The sequence below is a fragment of the Coregonus lavaretus genome (assembly GCF_964263955.1).
Source record: "Coregonus lavaretus genome assembly, chromosome: 2".
Taxonomy (NCBI): domain Eukaryota; kingdom Metazoa; phylum Chordata; class Actinopteri; order Salmoniformes; family Salmonidae; genus Coregonus; species Coregonus lavaretus.
The window spans coordinates 31917283-31936255 of NC_139989.1; the positions used below are offsets into that span (position 1 = coordinate 31917283).

Here is an 18973-nt window from a genome sequence, read left to right on the forward strand (position 1 = left end):
GGACAATTCCTTCTACCTCATGGCTTGGTTTTTTCTCTGACATGCACTGTCAATGGTAGGACTTTATATAGACAGGTGTGTGCCTTTCCAGATCATGTCTTATCAATTGAATTTACCACAGGTGGACTCCAATCAAGCTGTAGAAACATCTCAATGATGATCAATGAAAACAGGATGCACCTGAGCTCAATTTAGAGTCTCATAGCAAAGGGTCTGAATACTTATGTACATTCGGTATTTCAGTTATTTTTACTACATTTATAAAAATTTCGAAAAAACCTGTTTTCTCTTTGTCATTATGGGGTATTGTGTGTAGATTGATGAGGGAAAACATTGATTTAATCCATTTTAGAATAAGACTAACGTAACAAAAATGTGGAAAATGTCAAGGGGTCTGAATATTTTCCGAATGCATTGTGTGTGTGTATATATATATATATATATACATACACACACTTTCCAGTTTCACTCCTTTTGATATTTTTCTGATGTCCCTCTGCATCATAAAATCCCCTTTCATCTGGTAACACAGCCACATCAGCCAAGTACAATAACACTCAATTTCTAACCATCTTAGTTCCAATGTAAGCCCCAAACAGGTTCATCTTGTTCATCCTGTTTTCTTCCCATTCACATTAATATATTATCTTTGGCCTGATCAGACAGCTGAAGGCAGAGGGTGGTCATTCAAGACCACCGTGTTCCCTTAATCCAAGTCTTGTTTTTAGAGACTCTTGACAGACTGACATTTATTAGTTCTCCCATTCTTCTCATTAAAACACAAGGAGGGGAGCTTTTATTATGAAGTCCATAGGCTTTTATGACGTCCAAATTATTTTATTCTGAAGTCCAAAAATGCTTTTGTTGTGAAGTCTGCAACAGTATCTCCAGAATGAAAGTGGCAGGAGAAGAAGAGTTCTGGCCTCAGCCCTGGAAGTGTGAACTGTGTGTGACAGAGAGACAGGACTGTTGTCTCCATTTCTCTGGCTCAGGATATATATTTGTCCATTGTCATCTGGGAAAGCGAGGGGAAAATGGCGGCAGATGGAAGAGAGATGGATTATTCCTCTGAATGGGGTCAGTGCTGCAAAGCATCTCCGTTGACATTCTGAGAGAGCGACTGCAAATCCAAACACTCTTGGGTTCGAGTGAATAGTGCCCTAAATCATCAGTCATCAAGCCGTAGAATTCTGAGAAATCAGATGATGTACCTCTACTGTGTTCAAAACTGCCAGTTCAGGCATTGCAGGAAACTGAAAAGTACAAGAAGCACTTTAGCAACAGAAAGCATGCACGCGCATGCACACACACACACACACACACACCACACTCACCAGGCCTTCATGCTGGCGTCTCCCCCGGGTCCACAAGTAGACAACACCCAAGAGAAGGATGATATTAGCTATCAGAGAGATAGCTAACAACGTACTGACTGATATGACCTCCCCTAGGAGAGAGCAAAGAGGAGAGCGATGAGTATACAGTATCTATCTATATTATAGACCGTGTATTCGTAAAGTATTCAGACCCCTTGTCTTTTCCACATTTTGTTACGCTACAGCCTAATTCTAAAATTGATTAAATTACATTTTTCCCTCATTAATCTACACACAATACCCCATAATGACAGAGCGAAAACAGGTTTTTAGGAAGTTTTGCCAAAAGGTAGACTCCAATCAAGTTGTAGAAACATCTCAAGGATGATCATTGGAAACAGGATGCACCTGAGCTCAATTTCAAGTCTCACAAGTATTCAGACCCTTTGCTATGAGACTCTACATTGTGCTCAGGTGCATCCTGTTTCCATTGATCATCCTTGAGATGTTTATACAACTTGATTGGAGTCCACCTGTGATACATTCAATTCAATGGACATGATTTGTAAAGGCACACACCTGTCTATATAAGGTCCCACAATTGACAGTGCATGTCAGAGCAAAAACCAAGACATGAGGTCAAAGGAATTGTCCATAGAGCTCTGAGACAGGATTGTGTCAATGCACAGAACTGGGGAAGGGTACCAAAACATTTCTGCAGCATTGAAGGTACCCAAGAACACAGTGTCCTCCATCATTCTTAAATGGAACAAGTTTGGAACCACCAAGACTCTTACTAGATCTGGCCGCCCAGCCAAAATTAGCAATCGGGGGAGAAAAGGACAACCATTTTTGCAGCACTCCACCAACTAGGCCTTCATGGTAGAGTGGCCAGACGGAAGCCACTCCTCAGTAAAATACCCGCTTAGAGCTTGCCAAAAGGCACCGATTCCGACCATGAGAAACAAGATTCTCTGGTCTGATGAAACCAAGATTGAACTCTTTGGCCTGAATGGGAGACTAGTCAGGATCGAGGGAAAGACGAATGGAGCAAAGTACAGTAAGATCCTTGATGAAAACCTGCTCCAGAGCGCTCAGGACCTCAGACTGGGGCGAAGGTTCACCTTCCAACAAGACAACGACCCTAAGCACAGAGCCAAGACAACGCATGAGTGGCTTCGGGACAAGTCTCAATGTCCTTGAATGGCCCAGCCAGAGCCCGGACTTGAACCTGATCGAACATCTCTGGAGACCTGAAAATAGCTGTGCAGCGACGCTCCCCATCCAATCTGACAGAGTTTGAGAGGATCTGCAGAGAAGAATAGGAGAAACGCCCCAAATACAGGTGTGCCAAGCTTGTAGTGGCATACCCAAGAAGACACAAGGCTGTAATCGCTACCAAAGGTGCTTCAACAAAGTACTGAGCAAAGGGTCTGAATACTTACAGTGGGGAAAAAAAGTATTTAGTCAGCCACCAATTGTGCAAGTTCTCCCACTTAAAAAGATGAGAGAGGCCTGTAATTTTCATCATAGGTACACGTCAACTATGACAGACAAATTGAGGAAAAATAATCCAGAAAATCACATTGTAGGATTTTTAATGAATTTATTTGCAAATTATGGTGGAAAATAAGTATTTGGTCACCTACAAACAAGCAAGATTTCTGGCTCTCACAGACCTGTAACTTCTTCTTTAAGAGGCTCCTCTGTCCTCCTCTCGTTACCTGTATTAATGGCACCTGTTTGAACTTGTTATCAGTATAAAAGACACCTGTCCACAACCTCAAACAGTCACACTCCAAACTCCACTATGGCCAAGACCAAAGAGCTGTCAAAGGACACCAGAAACAAAATTGTAGACCTACACCAGGCTGGGAAGACTGAATCTGCAATAGGTAAGCAGCTTGGTTTGAAGAAATCAACTGTGGGAGCAATTATTAGGAAATGGAAGACATACAAGACCACTGATAATCTCCCTCGATCTGGGGCTCCACGCAAGATCTCACCCCATGGGGTCAAAATGATCACAAGAACAGTGAGCAAAAATCCCACAACCACACGGGGGGACCTAGTGAATGACCTGCAGAGAGCTGGGACCAAAGTAACAAAGCCTACCATAAGTAACACACTACGCCGCCAGGGACTCAAATCCTGCAGTGCCAGACGTGTCCCCCTGCTTAAGCCAGTACATGTCCAGGCCCGTCTGAAGTTTGCTAGAGTGCATTTGGATGATCCAGAAGAGGATTGGGAGAATGTCATATGGTCAGATGAAACCAAAATATAACTTTTTGGAAAAAACTCAACTCGTCGTGTTTGGAGGACAAAGAATGCTGAGTTGCATCCAAAGAACACCATACCTACTGTGAAGCATGGGGGTGGAAACATCATGCTTTGGGGCAGTTTTTCTGCAAAGGGACCAGGACGACTGATCCGTGTAAAGGAAAGAATGAATGGGGCCATGTATCGTGAGATTTTGAGTGAAAACCTCCTTCCATCAGCAATGGCATTGAAGATGAAACGTGGCTGGGTCTTTCAGCATGACAATGATCCCAAACACACCGCCCAGGCAACGAAGGAGTGGCTTTGTAAGAAGCATTTCAAGGTCCTGGAGTGGCCTAGCCAGTCTCCAGATCTCAACCCCATAGAAAACATTTGGAGGGAGTTGAAAGTCCGTGTTGCCCAGCGACAGACCCAAAACATCACTGCTCTAGAGGAGATCTGCATGGAGGAATGGGCCAAAATATCAGCAACAGTTTGTGAAAACCTTTTGAAGACTTACAGAAAACGTTTGACCTGTGTCATTGCCTACAAAGGGTATATAACAAAGTATTGAGAAACTTTTGTTATTGACCAAATACTTATTTTCCACCATAATTTGCAAATAAATTCATAATTTTTTTTCTACAAAAAAAAATCCTAATTTTGTTTGTCATAGTTGACGTGTACCTATGATGAAAATTACAGGCCTCTCTCATCTTTTTAAGTGGGAGAACATGCACAATTGGTGGCTGACTAAATACTTTTTTTCCCCACTGTATGTAAATGTGATATTTCCGTTTTTTATTTTTTATAAGTTTGCAAAACTTCTTAAAAACCTGTTTTTTCTTTGTCATTATGGGGTGTTGTATATAGATTAATGAGGGGAAAAAACAATTTCTTCCATTTTAGAATAAGGCTGTAACGTAACAAAATGTGTACAAAGTCAAGGGGTCTGAATACTCTATCTATTTTATCTATCTACAGTGGGGAAAAAAAAGTATTTAGTCAGCCACCAATTTTGCAAGTTCTCCCACTTAAAAAGATGAGAGGCCTGTAATTTTCATCATAGGTACACGTCAACTATGACAGACAAAATGAGAAAAAAATATCCAGAAAATCACATTGCAAATAAATTCATTAAAAATCCTACAAATTATGGTGGAAAATAAGTATTTGGTCAATAACAAAAGTTTCTCAACACTTTGTTATATACCCTTTGTTGGCAATGACACAGGTCAAACGTTTTCTGTAAGTCTTCACAAGGTTTTCACACACTGTTTCTGGTATTTTGGCCCATTCCTCCATGCAAATCTCCTCTAGAGCAGTGATGTTTTGGGGCTGTCGCTGGGCAACACGGACTTTCAACTCCCTTCAAAGATGTTCTATGGGGTTGAGATCTGGAGACTGGCTAGGCCACTCCAGGACCTTGAAATGCTTCTTACGAAGCCACTCCTTCGTTGCCCGGGCGGTGTGTTTGGGATCATTGTCATGCTGAAAGACCCAGCCACGTTTCATCTTCAATTCCCTTGCTGATGGAAGGAGGTTTTCACTAAAAATCTCACGATACATGGCCCCATTCATTCTTTCCTTTACACGGATCAGTCGTCCTGGTCCCTTTGCAGAAAAACAGCCCCAAAGCATGATGTTTCCACCCCCATGCTTCACAGTAGGTATGGTGTTCTTTGGATGCAACTCAGCATTCTTTGTCCTCCAAACACGACGAGTTGAGTTTTTACCAAAAAGTTATATTTTGGTTTCATCTGACCATATGACATTCTCCCAATCCTCTTCTGGATCATCCAAATGCAGTCTAGCAAACTTCAGACGGGCCTGGACATGTACTGGCTTAAGCAGGGGGACACGTCTGGCACTGCAGGATTTGAGTCCCTGGCAGCGTAGTGTGTTACGGATGGTAGGCTTTGTTACATTGGTCCCAGCTCTCTGCAGGTCATTCACTAGGTCCCCCCGTGTGGTTCTGGGATTTTTGCTCACCGTTCTTGTGATCATTTTGACCCCACGGTGTGAGATCTTACGTGGAGCCCCAGATCGAGGGAGATTATCAGTGGTCTTGTATGTCTTCCATTTCCTAATAATTGCTCCCACAGTTGATTTCTTCAAACCAAGCTGCTTACCTATTGCAGATTCAGTCTTCCCAGCCTGGTGCAGGTCTACAATTTTGTTTCTGGTGTCCTTTGACAGCTCTTTGGTCTTGGCCATAGTGGAGTTTGGAGTGTGACTGTTTGAGGTTGTGGACAGGTGTCTTTTATACTGATAACAAGTTCAAACAGGTGCCATTAATACAGGTAACGAGTGGAGGACAGAGGAGCCTCTTAAAGAAGAAGTTACAGGTCTGTGAGAGCCAGAAATCTTGCTTGTTTGTAGGTGACCAAATACTTATTTTCCACCATAATTTGCAAATAAATTCATAAAAAATCCTACAATGTGATTTTCTGGATTTTGTTTTCTCAATTTGTCTGTCATAGTTGACGTGTACCTATAATGAAGATTACAGGCCTCTCATCTTTTTAAGTGGGAGAACTTGCACAATTGGTGGCTGACTAAATACTTTTTTCCCCACTGTATATAAGCTCAGCAAAAAAAAAACATCCCTTTTTCAGGACCCTGTCTTTCAAAGAGAATTAGTAAAAATCCAAATAACTTCACAGATCTTCATTGTAAAGGGTTTAAACACTGTTTCCCATGCTTGTTCAATGAACCATAAACAATTAATGAACATTAACCTGTGGAACGGTCGTTAAGACACTAACAGCTTACAGACGGTAGGCAATTAACGTCACAGTTATGAAAACCTAGGACACTAAAGAGGTATTTCTACTGACTCTGAAAAACACCAAAAGAAAGATGCCCAGGGTCCCTGCTCATCTGCGTGAACGTGCCTTAGGCATGCTGCAAGGAGGCATGAGGACTGCAGATGTGGCCAGGGCAATAAATTGCAATGTCCGTACTGTGAGACACCTAAGACAGCGCTACAGGGAGACAGGACGGACAGCTGATCGTCCTTGCAGTGGCAGACAACGTGTAACAACACCTGCACAGGATCGGTACATCTGAACATCACACCTGCGGGACAGGTACAGGATGGCAACAACAACTGCCCTAGTTACACCAGGAACGCACAATCCCTCCATCAGTGCTCAGACTGTCCGCAATAGGCTGAGAGAGGCTGGACTGAGGGCTTGTAGGCCTATTGTAAGGCAGGTCCTCACCAGACATCACCGGCAACAACGTCGCCTATGGGCACAAACCCACCGTCGCTGGACCAGACAGGACTGGCATAAGTGCTCTTCACTGACGAGTCACGGTTTTGTCTCACCAGGGGTGATGGTCGGATTCGCTTTTATCGTCGAATGAATGAGCGTTACACCGAGGCCTGTACTCTGGAGCGGGATCGATTTGGAGGTGGAGGGTCCCCGTCATGGTCTGGGGCGGTGTGTCACAGCATCATCGGACTGAGCTTGTTGTCATTGCAGGCAATCTCAACGCTGTGCGTACAGGGAAGACATCCTCCTCCCTCAAGTGGTACCCTTCCTGCAGGCTCATCCTGACATGACCCTCCAGCATGACAATGCCACCAGCCATACTGCTCGTTCTGTGCGTGATTTCCTACAAGACAGGAATGTCAGTGTTCTGCCATGGCCAGCGAAGAACCCGGATCTCAATCCCATTGAGCACGTCTGGGACCTGTTGGATCGGAGGGTGAGGGCTAGGGCCATTCCCCCCAGAAATGTCAGGGAACTTGCAGGTGCCTTGGTGGAAGAGTGGGGTAACATCTCACAGCAAGAACTGACAAATCTGGTGCAGTCCATGAGGAGGAGATGCACTGCAGTATTTAATGCAGCTGGTGGCCACACCAGATACTGACTGGTATTTTGACCACCCATTTGTTCAGGGACACATTTTTCCATTTCTAATAGTCACGTCTGTGGAACTTGTTCAGTTTATGTCTCAGTTGTTGAATCTTGTTATGTTCATACAAATATTTACACATGTTAAGTTTGCTGAAAATAAACGCAGTTGACAGTGAGAGGACGTTTCTTTTTTTGCTGAGTTTATATACAAAAGTACAGTGGGGAGAACAAGTATTTGATACACTGCCGATTTTGCAGGTTTTCCTACTTACAAAGCATGTAGAGGTCTGTAATTTTTATCATAGGTACACTTCAACTGTGAGAGACGAAATCTAAAACAAAAATCGAGAAAATCACATTATGATTTTTAAGTAATTAATTTGCATTTTATTGCATGACATAAGTATTTGATCACCTACCAACCAGTAAGAATTCCGGCTCTCACAGACCTGTTAGTTTTTCTTTAAGAAGCCCTCCTGTTCTCCATTCATTACCTGTATTAACTGCACTTGTTTGAACTCATTACCTGTATAAAAGACACCTGTCCACACACTCAATCAAACAGACTCCAACCTCTCCACAATGGCCAAGACCAGAGAGCTGTGTAAGGACATCAGGGATAAAATTGTAGACCTGCACAAGGCTGGGATGGGCTACAGGACAATAGGCAAGCAGCTTGGTGAGAAGGCAACAACTGTTGGCGCAATTATTAGAAAATGGAAGAAGTTCAAGATGACCGTCAATCAACCTCGGTCTGGGGCTCCATGCAAGATCTTACCTTGTGGGGCATCAATGATCATGAGGAAGGTGAGGGAACAGCCCAGAACTTCACGGTTGGGATGGTGTTCTTGGGGTTGTACTCATCCTTCTTCTTCCTCCAAACACGGCGAGTGGAGTTTAGACCAAAAAGCTCTATTTTTGTCTCATCAGACAACATGGCCTTCTCCCATTCCTCCTCTGGATCATCCAAATGGTCATTGGCAAACTTCAGACGGGCCTGGTCATGCGCTGGCTTGAGCAGGGGGACCTTGCGTGCGCTGCAGGAATTTAATCCATGACGGCGTAGTGTGTTATTAATGGTTTTCTTTGAAACTGTGGTCCCAGCTCTCTTCAGGTCATTGCACGCAAGGTCCCCCTGCTCAAGCCAGCGCATGTCCAGGCCCGTCTGAAGTTTGCCAATGACCATCTAGATGATCCAGAGGAGGAATGGGAGAAGGCCATGTGGTCTGATGAGACAAAAAAATAGCTTTTTGGTCTAAACTCCACTCGCCGTGTTTGGAGGAAGAAGAAGGATGAGTACAACCCCAAGAACACCATCCCAACCGTGAAGCATGGAGGTGGAAACATCATTCTTTGGGGATGCTTTTCTGCAAAGGGGACAGGACGACTGCACCGTATTGAGGGGAGGATGGATGGGGCCATGTATCGTGAGATCTTGGCCAACATCCTCCTTCCCTAAGAGCATTGAAGATGGGTCGTGGCTGGGTCTTCCAGCATGACAACGACCCGAAACACACAGCCAGGGCAACTAAGGAGTGGCTCCGTAAGAAGCATCTCAAGGTCCTGGAGTGGCCTAGCCAGTCTCCAGACCTGAACCCAATAGAAAATCTTTGGAGGGAGCTGAAAGTCTGTATTGCCCAGCGACAGCCCCAAAACCTGCAGGATCTGGAGAAGGTCTGTATGGAGGAGTGGGCCAAAATCCCTGCTGCAGTGTGTGCAAACCTGGTCAAGACCTACAGGAAACGTATGATCTCTGTAATTGCAAACAAAGGTTTCTGTACCAAATATTAAGGTCTGCTTTTCTGATGTATCAAATACTTATGTCATGCAATAAAATGCAAATTAATTACTTAAAAATCATACAATGTGATTTTCTGGATTTTTGTTTTAGATTCCGTCTCTCACAGTTGAAGTGTACCTATGATAAAAATTACAGACCTCTACATGCTTTGTAAGTAGGAAAACCTGCAAAATCGGCAGTGTATCAAATACTTGTTCTCCCCTCTGTATGTGGCTGAATGGAAGCAAGTCCCCGCAGGAATGTTCCATAGCAGCAAAGGGGGGATGTTCGACGAGCAGGTGTCCTTACTTTGTAGTCGCTGCTCTTGTGACTCTAGAGAAAAAGGAAAGAGATAATATCATGTTATTAATTTGGATTCAACATCTGAGAAGAGGTAAGAGGAGGTTTTAACTTGGCTGGCACAATGTCAGACATTCTTCACACTAACTGAGCGCTAATAATCATTAAAGGATTAAGGAAACATCAAAGTGTGCTACCCATGTTGCCGCTGTTTGATATTGTTGACGATGATGATGATGGTGGTGGTGGTGTTGTTGTTTTTGCTGTTGATGATGACGTTTTAGGTGGGATCGATGATGTTTCTAAAATAAATGTCAGAAAAAATATTGACTTTCACCTAAAATATAATTTTATCAAGATTTTGAATCCAGATTTTGAATAAATAAGTTATATCATTGTATGACAAAATATAGAGAGATGCTTACTGTAATTTATGGTGGGTAACTTGGTTGTACATATTGTTGTAGTTTTTGTATCTAAAAAGATGTAAAGAAAAAGGTATGTATACTGAACAAAAATATAAAACGCAACTTGCAACAATTTTATTGATTTTATTGAGTTACAGTTCATATGAGGAAATCAGTCAACTGAAATAAGTTCATTAGGCCCTAATCTATAGATTTCACATGACTGGTCGTCATGGTATTTTTGTACATTCTAAATGCAATCGATAAAATGCAATTGTGTTTGTTGTCCGTAACTTATGCCTGCCCATACCATAACCCCACACAACGCCATACACGTGGTCTGCGGTTGTGAGGCCGGTCAGACGTACTGCCAAATTCTCTAAAACGACATTGGAAGCGGCTTATGGTAGAGAAATGAACATTAATTTATCTGGCAACAGCTCTGGTGGACATTCCTGCAGTCAGCATGCCAATTGTGTTGTGACAAAACTGCACATTTTATTTCAGCTCATGAAACCAACACTTTACATGTTGCATTTATATTTTTGTTCAGTGTCGTTAACATAATTATTCACTAATCATTGATCCCTTTGAGACTGAGATCAGACACACACCAATGTCCACACCCATTGCTTCCGTACACACACATAGTGGTGTGCTTTCTGGCCACGAAAGCAGTGAAGAATTCTCAGCCCAGCCAAAAGCATACTGTAACTAAAGATAGATAGAGAGGTGACAGTATGAGGATGTCATTATGGCTAACAATACAGTTCTTTGATAATGTGTAGCCCCTGGTCGTCATGGAAAGGGCAGCCTGGACAGATAATGCTGCCAAATAATGTGGGGAAAAACAACATTGTTTGCCTCAGTTGTAGTGCGGCACACACACACACACGGTCACACTTTTGTGTAGTCTATAGGCCTTTAACACTTTTTTGGTTACTACATGATTCCGTATGTGTTATTTCATAGTTTTGATGTCTTCACTATTATTCTCCAATGTAAAAAATTGTAAAAATAAAGAAAAACCCTTGAGTAGTGTATACCTTACCTCAATATTGTTTTATGTCCTCCGGATTTGAGAAGAAAGGTGATGAGTTCAACAGTGAGCATGTCAGTTTGCCTTAATTCTCTAACAGCATCCAGCCTAGCTGACGCAATGCTATTTTCCCAATTTTTTACCACTTTTTTACCACTCCATTGAATTATTTTGGCCATCCTACAAGGGTAAAAACTCCAATAACTTTTGAACGGATTATGACATAGACATGTTTGGACCATTGGTTTTCTTAGAGGAGTATCTACACAATTAACATATTATTTGACCCATTGGTCAAAAGATGCATTTTTGATTGGACACCCTACTGTCTGCCTGTCCGACCTCGGTGTCACATCGACTCCCGCTCCTCCCCTCCGGCGTTCGAATTCGCATCTGACATCAATCATTACGCACACCTGCGCTTCGTCATGAGGCATACCTGGACTCCATTACCTCACTCATTACTTCCCCTTTATTTGGCACTCCCTTAGGTTATTTCCCCAGGCAGTATTGTTTCTGTTTCAAGTCAAGACGCTACTCCTATGTTGTATCGTTCCATGTTTTTTTTGTTATATTAAACTTACAACCTGCTTCTCGACTCCCAGAATCTACGTTACACTCGGAAACAACGTTTCACTTTTGAAATGCAAAAGTCGTTGACCGATGTCGGTTCAATTATTTGAAATCCATTTCGTTCGGTTTTTTTCTTCTTCTGTGAGCTCGATGCTCAGTTTCTGTAGAGATCAATCAGATCAAGCACGAACTGTGCAATGTAGTAAGGAGTTGTACTTTCCAACAAGCCAATATTCTACATAGTTTAACGTAGAAAACGTGGTAATTAATTACAAACTGAGATGGAGAGAAGAGAACGTGCGAGAGGGATAGAAAGCAGTTGCTTTGCGAGGTATCTCTACCTGAAAATGCATTATCTGGTATTCAGCAATCATAAAAGTATGCCTTATTTACTTTCAAGACCTATTACAATTGTGATTTTATCAGACAGCATATGCAGCAGCTCTATAGAGATGAGATGACTTGGAATGAAATAATAAAGACATCAAATAAAACAAATATTTTGTGTATGTATATGTGAATAAATGATGGTTAATAAGTGATAAGGAATAATGGGTAGTCACTACCAAGCAACAGCTTGCTAAGGTTAGGGTAAGATTTAGAATAAGGGTGTAACACCCTGGCTCTGGGACTCTATATGTTGAGCCAGGGTGTGTTCTTTCTATGTGGTGTATTTCTATGTTGGGAGTTCTAGTTTGTTTATTTCTATGTTGGCCTGAGTGACTCCCAATCAGAGGCAACGAGTGTCAGCTGTGGCTGGTTGTCTCTGATTGGGAGCCATATTTAAACTGTCTGTTTTTCCCTTTGTGTTTGTGGGTTCTTGTTCCGTGTTGGTCTATGTTACCTAGGACGTTACGAGTCGTTTGTTGTTTTGTTCATTGTCAGTATTTATCACTAAAGGTAAATAAACATGTTCGTTCATCACGCTGCGCCTTGGTCCTCCTCTCTTAACGACGATCGTGACAGAAGAACCCACCATACAAGGACCTAGCAGCGTGTCCAGGAGCAGGCAGACTGGACATGGGAGGAAGCACCGGGAAAGGAGATGGAGAGATTGGCGATGGCCCATGTGGGCAAATCGTGGTCCTGGGAGGACATGCTCGGGGGCAAAGGGCCATGGGCTAGGATTAAGGCCCTGGCGAGAGAGGAGCAGCGGCGTCAGCAGTGTCATCGTCGGAGGGACGAGAGGCAACCCCAAAACATTTTTGAGGGGGGGCACACGGCATGGGCGGCTGGGCAGCAGGAGGCTGCCACAGGGCGATTTGGAGAGGAGGCCACCGGGTTTGGGGGGCCAGAAGGCAGGTTGGCGGAGCCTGGATGGAGAGCAGAGCCAACTCCCCGTACTCAGGCATGGCAGCGTGAGACTGGTCAGGTTCCGGGGTATGCGGAGCTGCGTACTGTGCCACGAGTGGTCCGGCATAGTCCGGTACGTCCTGTGCGAGCACCCCGCACGTGTTGTGCGAAGGTGGGCATGCAGCCAGGACGGAGTGTGCCGGCTCAGCGCTCGTGGCCTCCAGTGCCTCTCCTCGGTCCCGGATATCCTGCGCCAGTGTCACGTGCTGTTATGCCAGTACGGGTACACAGCCCTGTACGTCCTGTGCTGATGCCTCACACAGAGTGTGTGAAGGTAGGCATTCAGCCAGGACGGGTTGTGGCAGCTCTTCACTCCAGGTCTCCTATCCTTCTCCACAGCCCGGCCCGGCCTGTCCCTGCTCCACGCACCAAGCCTACGGTGTGCGTCGCCAGCCCGGTCCAGCCTGTTCCTACTCCACGCACCAAGCCAGGGGTGCGCATCGTCAGCCCGGTCCGGCCTGTCCCTGCTCCTCGCACCAAGCCTACGGTGTGCGTCGCCAGCCCGGTCCGGCCTGTCCCTGCTCCTCGCACCAAGCCTACGGTGTGCGTCGCCAGCCCGGTCCGGCCTGTTCCTACTCCACGCACCAAGCCAGGGGTGCGCATCGTCAGCCCGGTCCGGCCTGTCCCTGCTCCTCGCACCAAGCCTACGGTGTGCGTCGCCAGCCCGGTCCGGACCGTTCCTACTCCACGCACCAAGCCAGGGGTGCGAGTCGTCAGCCCGGTCCGGCCCGTTCCGGCTCCACGCACCAAGCCAGGGGTGCGCGTCGTCAGTCCAGCACAACCCGTGCCTGGGTCACCGGTGCCTGGTAGGGTACCGGTCAACTGCTCCACTACGGAGCTGAAGCTAACCGCTCCTGCTACGTCCAGTTCAGCTCCAGCCAGCGGGGCCAGACCGGACCAGGGGCGCTATGGGGGGTTTATTGGAGGGTGGTGGGCAAGGCCGGAGCCAGAACCGCCGCCGAGGAGGAATGCCCACCCAGCGATCCCCTGTTTTGCTCTAGTTGAGGCGCGGTCGCAGTCCGCGCCTTTAGGGGGGGGGTACTGTAACACCCTGGCTCTGGGACTCTATATGTTGAGCCAGGGTGTGTTCTTTCTATGTGGTGTATTTCTATGTTGGGAGTTCTAGTTTGTTTATTTCTATGTTGGCCTGAGTGACTCCCAATCAGAGGCAACGAGTGTCAGCTGTGGCTGGTTGTCTCTGATTGGGAGCCATATTTAAACTGTCTTTTTTTCCCTTTGTGTTTGTGGGTTCTTGTTCCGTGTTGGTCTATGTTACCTAGGACGTTACGAGTCGTTTGTTGTTTTGTTCATTGTCAGTATTTATCACTAAAGGTAAATAAACATGTTCGTTCATCACGCTGCGCCTTGGTCCTCCTCTCTTAACGACGATCGTGACAAAGGGTTAAGGTTAGGGCTAGGGCTAGCAGGTAAGTGTTACATTTAGGTTTAGGATAAGGGTTAGTAGATAGTTAGTTTAAATGTTATTGATCGTCTGTAGAGCATCATTAGATGGACAATCCAAATAAAGTGTTACCACACACATACCAAGTGTAGTTGCTTTTTGGCATCTCACTGCATCAACTAGAGAGAAAAAGAGAGAGGTGGATAACAATGGGTTAAAACTACTAGTTATTGATAATAAGCATATTTCACACACACGTATGTACAGAAGGCACACACACGTACATACGTACGCACGCACACATTCACACACTTAACCAGTGTATTTGCTTTTGGCCATCTATCTGCATCACATAGAGAAGGAAAGGTTAAAATCATTAATACTAGTTATTTTTATTAAGCATATTTCACACACACACACACACACACACACACATGCACGCACACACACAAATTCTTACCAAAAACAGCATCACATTCTGTAAAAACAACACAGAGCATATAGTAAGAAAGGGAGATGAGTTTCCAATATACAACATACATTCAAGATGTACTTTATGTAATATAATTATTTTGTGCACTAGAGGTCATGGAAGCAAAGGCATTTTAACATACCTTTATCTTGTTCTCTGACTTCTTGTAATGGATTATATTTGTGATTGAATGCATCTTTAACCAGACACTTGAAGCCTTTCAAACTGACCAACTCCACCTCAGCTAGACTGTATGTGACATTAGAGACACACTCAGGTTCCTGTTATAGAGTAGAAGGAAGAAGAGAAGAGGCTCGGTACTTGAGGAACACACACACACACACACCCACACCCACACACACAAACACACACACACACACACACAGACACACACACACACACACACATGCAGACACACACACACAGAGAGTTACATAGACCTACCTTCCCATCCAGACATTCCAGTAAGTAACACAGTGCAGAATTGTAATCTTTGTAATCTTTGCATTTGAAGTCCTTCTTACAGTTCTCCCCATAGAACCCGCTAAGGGCTTTTTCAACTCTTTCAAACGTGTCCTGTAATAAATGTGGAATTGACAGAAATTAAGTTGCTAATCCTTTAGGGCCCAATCATAGCTTGAGGTAAGCTTGCATAAAATTGACCTTTTCATTACATTTTGCATGTATGTCAATGGATTCAAGTTCAATTTACACTTGCAGATTTCAAGTTAGGAGTCAGGCTTTACAGATAGAATGTACAGAAATGGAATGAAACCCATACCTCACTTTTGTTCACTCTGAACAAATAGTTATTTGGCAGACGTTCCACCTTTAAGGTAAAAAGGCAGCCAGTTGCTAAAGGTTCAACATCATATCAGGTATGAAAATGCACCAAAAAGTGAGAAAAATAATTTACCATTTCTGTCAAAAATTCATTATACATGCAGTCAGGCTCTTCACACAGACAGGCTCTCCACAGGCACACCTGCTGAGGAGAGAGAGGAGAGAGAGAGCGTAGAGGATGGAAGGAGAGGAAAGGAGAGAATCAGTCGAGTCTACTATTTATCTGTTATAAACCTAAAGAGTGCAATGTGCATGGTTAAATAATCATTACATAATAATGAATACCTATTTTATGTTGTTAATGAAACAATGATATGTGATTACACTACAACCACATCACATAGAATTCAAACTTTGTTTAATTCATATTTAGCTAAACAACATGCACATAAGTAGTAGGAGCTGTATGTGTATCAGGGTTGAGGTCAAACCTTTTCAAGTCAATTCAGGGTTTCAAAGAGTCATGGCCCACTGTTTTATATGATAACATTTGAGCGAAACCCAGATGTGTACTGATATCTCCAGCTACAGGTTTGACTGTCAGTGCTCTGACAGCTTGAATAGTGTCAGTGAGAGATGATGAGGCAACATAGATTCTAGAACTCACAAACAGACAGGCTCTGATGATCCATGCCAAGCCACTTGTCATGTTGCCTTTGTAACCATCAGGATTTCCCCTAGGTAGAGAGAGAGAGAGAGAGAGAGAGAGAGAGAGAGAGAGAGAGAGAGAGAGAGAGAGAGAGAGAGAGAGAGAGAGAGAGAGAGAGAGAGAGAGAGAGAGAGAGAGAGAGAGAGAGAGAGAGAGAGAGAGAGAGAGAGAGAGAGAGAGAGAGAGAGAGAGAGAGAGAGAGAGAGAGAGAGAGAGAGAAAGGGAGATACATAAATATACTTCCTTCAACTTTAAGATGAGAGAAATATTATTCCTTCCTAAACTTTCAGATAAGGGAAAATACCATCCTGACAATTCTCTTTGCAATACTTCCTCAACTTTTAGTTAGAGGGGAAAGTACTGGTTTATCCTGACAGAAACATTAATGACAGACAATTTTTTGTGACTGCCTGACTGTGTGTCATCAGTGTGGTTGTCTATACTGTCAGGCACATTTCATATGTTGTATTGGTCATTATCACATACTGTAGATATTTCTTGATATTTCAGGAGGTAGGATAGGCCTACTAGTGGCATAACAGTAGGCATGGATTTATCTCACTTTTAATGCGTAACCAAGCAGTTAATTTCCTACCAACTGAACATAATGTGTATTCATGACAAAGTTGTTTTGAAGACCAAACTCAGGATCATATACTGTACATCACTGTCACAAGGCACTTGGTTATTCCTTGTCAGATCAATTGAATTATGTTATCACCTGTTTTACTCAAGAGAGGGGAAAGTAATGTATCTGAAGTTAAACTAAGAGATCCATTTGTTCATAAATATAGTATTTTACACTTAGTCCTCACTCAGGGGAACAGCTTTGGTGAGTTGCAACACACATGCTCTACCCAATTGTGTAGCCTACACACCTCTCAACCATTGTGATACTTTGCCATAAGCATTTGTTGACTAAGTGTGGACTGGACTAAGGCCAGGATTCAATCCCATTATGCTTTTCAGCTAAGAACATTTCAAAGCCAATGTTCTCGAGTTCATGGAACAACAAAGACAAAGGGTCAAGGGGTCAGAGAGAAGAAAGGCCCTGAAAAAGGTCACCAAGGTAAATCAAGGGTCAAAGGTCATTAAATGGCCTGTGTCACCTAGGGGGTTGAATCAACATGGAAACCTCATTGGATTTGCAAAAGGTCATCAACGTAAGGGCGTTTCATCTTTTTTTCCTTTTAACATAAATCCAATGACATGGTGACATTTTTTTGTTGATTTCACATTGAATTCACAATAGTTGACAACTCAACCAAAAGTGAATCCAAACTAGATGTTGAACTGATGTCTGTGCCCAGTGGTTACCTTGATTATGCCAAACTGCTGCTGATACACTTTGTTGAGTGTCTATGGTGATACATTTACAGCGTACAATGTACATGGTCTCACTCACTTGGCAGATGTTGCATTTCACAACTGCTCACTCAATTACCTTAATTGCTTTGAGTTTGAGAACCAGCTGCAGTGGCTTAAACGTGCCATCAAAAGCCCACGAGGCGACTGTCTTAATAAAGCCAAGTGAAACATATTGCCAAGAACATCCAATCATAAATCAAGAATAGCATGTGAGATGTCCTGTATGCTTCCTCCTCCAGGACAAATATGTATTTGTCTAAGAAATAAGAGACGATAGAAACCTTGTCTGTGATGTCATTCACCATACTCAAACTGACAACTTCTTCATTCTTCCATGTGCCTCCAAAGACTTCAACATCGCAAGTATCTCAAATATCCACAAATGCAAAAAGAAAAAATATTTCAGCAAGGCTGTGTTTGCCCTAACATAGGCTACATAGTGATCCCTCTGTTGTACAGTTTTGCCGATCTATTGGAATAGTTTGGTTTGCAATTATGGCTTATATCAGGGGTGTCAAACTCATTTTAGCTCAGGGGCCACATGGAGGAAAATCTATTCCCAAGTGGGCCGGACCGGTAAAATCATGGTATATATAACTTAAAAACAACAACTTCAGATTGTTTTCTTTGTTTTAATACTATCAACATAAAACATAAAGCTGGAGCCTGAGGACAGTGTGTCCAAAATAGTACAAGTACAACATCACTATTAATCATAAAACACCTGAAGTTTATTTGAAAATTCTAAAGAAAAAGAACACACAAACACACAATGCCTCAGTGATTCACATAACTGTTTCACAGATCACAGAACTATATCCGGGTGTCATTTCTCAGGCAGAAATGTAGATACAAATAATGAAATCCTGTTCCCCAAACAAGTGCAAGAACCACAGAGTCAAGAATAGGTTAAACATACAAATAAAATAAAATCAATTAAAAACAATAGCACATCAACATAAAAACATATAAACATAAAGCTGGAGCCTGAGGACAGTGTGTCCAAAAGCACAACATCACTATTAATCATAAAACACCTCAAGTTATTTGAAATTCTGAGGACAAACAACACACAAACACACAATGCCTCAGTGATTCACAGAAGTATATCACAGATCACAGAACTATATCAGGGTGTCTCATGCAGCACTTTAAGTGGGGTTGCATAGTTTATTTGACTCCTGATACCTGGCATCTTTTAGCCTTCACCAGCGCATCAATATCAGGCGTCACATCCTGAGTGGCAGCCAACTTCAGGATGTGATTCAAGTGCTTGTGCGTGAGCCTTGAGCGCAGCTTTGTTTTATTCATGACGTTATCCATCTTTAATGACTTGCAACACA

At 43.4% G+C, this 18973-nt stretch overlaps 2 protein-coding genes across 2 annotated transcripts in view; one reads left to right on the forward strand and one right to left on the reverse strand.

Moving 5' to 3' along the window:
* Positions 1-18973, forward strand: part of LOC311138743 (NACHT, LRR and PYD domains-containing protein 12-like) — a gene marked incomplete at its 5' end in the record, with an annotated part of 452061 nt that overhangs the window by 90001 nt on the left and 343087 nt on the right. The gene's annotated exons all lie outside the window — the stretch shown is intronic.
* On the reverse strand, positions 823-16286 carry LOC311103102 (uncharacterized protein). Its single transcript, XM_084144639.1, has 12 exons — positions 16221-16286; positions 15687-15758; positions 15552-15599; positions 15215-15346; positions 14913-15051; positions 14759-14776; positions 14442-14477; positions 9950-10000; positions 9722-9826; positions 9534-9557; positions 1335-1447; positions 823-1253 (listed from the first exon to the last, which is right to left on the reverse strand). Exons 1-12 carry the CDS (start codon positions 16260-16262, stop codon positions 1176-1178), a joined length of 858 nt encoding a protein of 285 aa, XP_084000765.1. The 5' UTR covers positions 16263-16286; the 3' UTR covers positions 823-1175.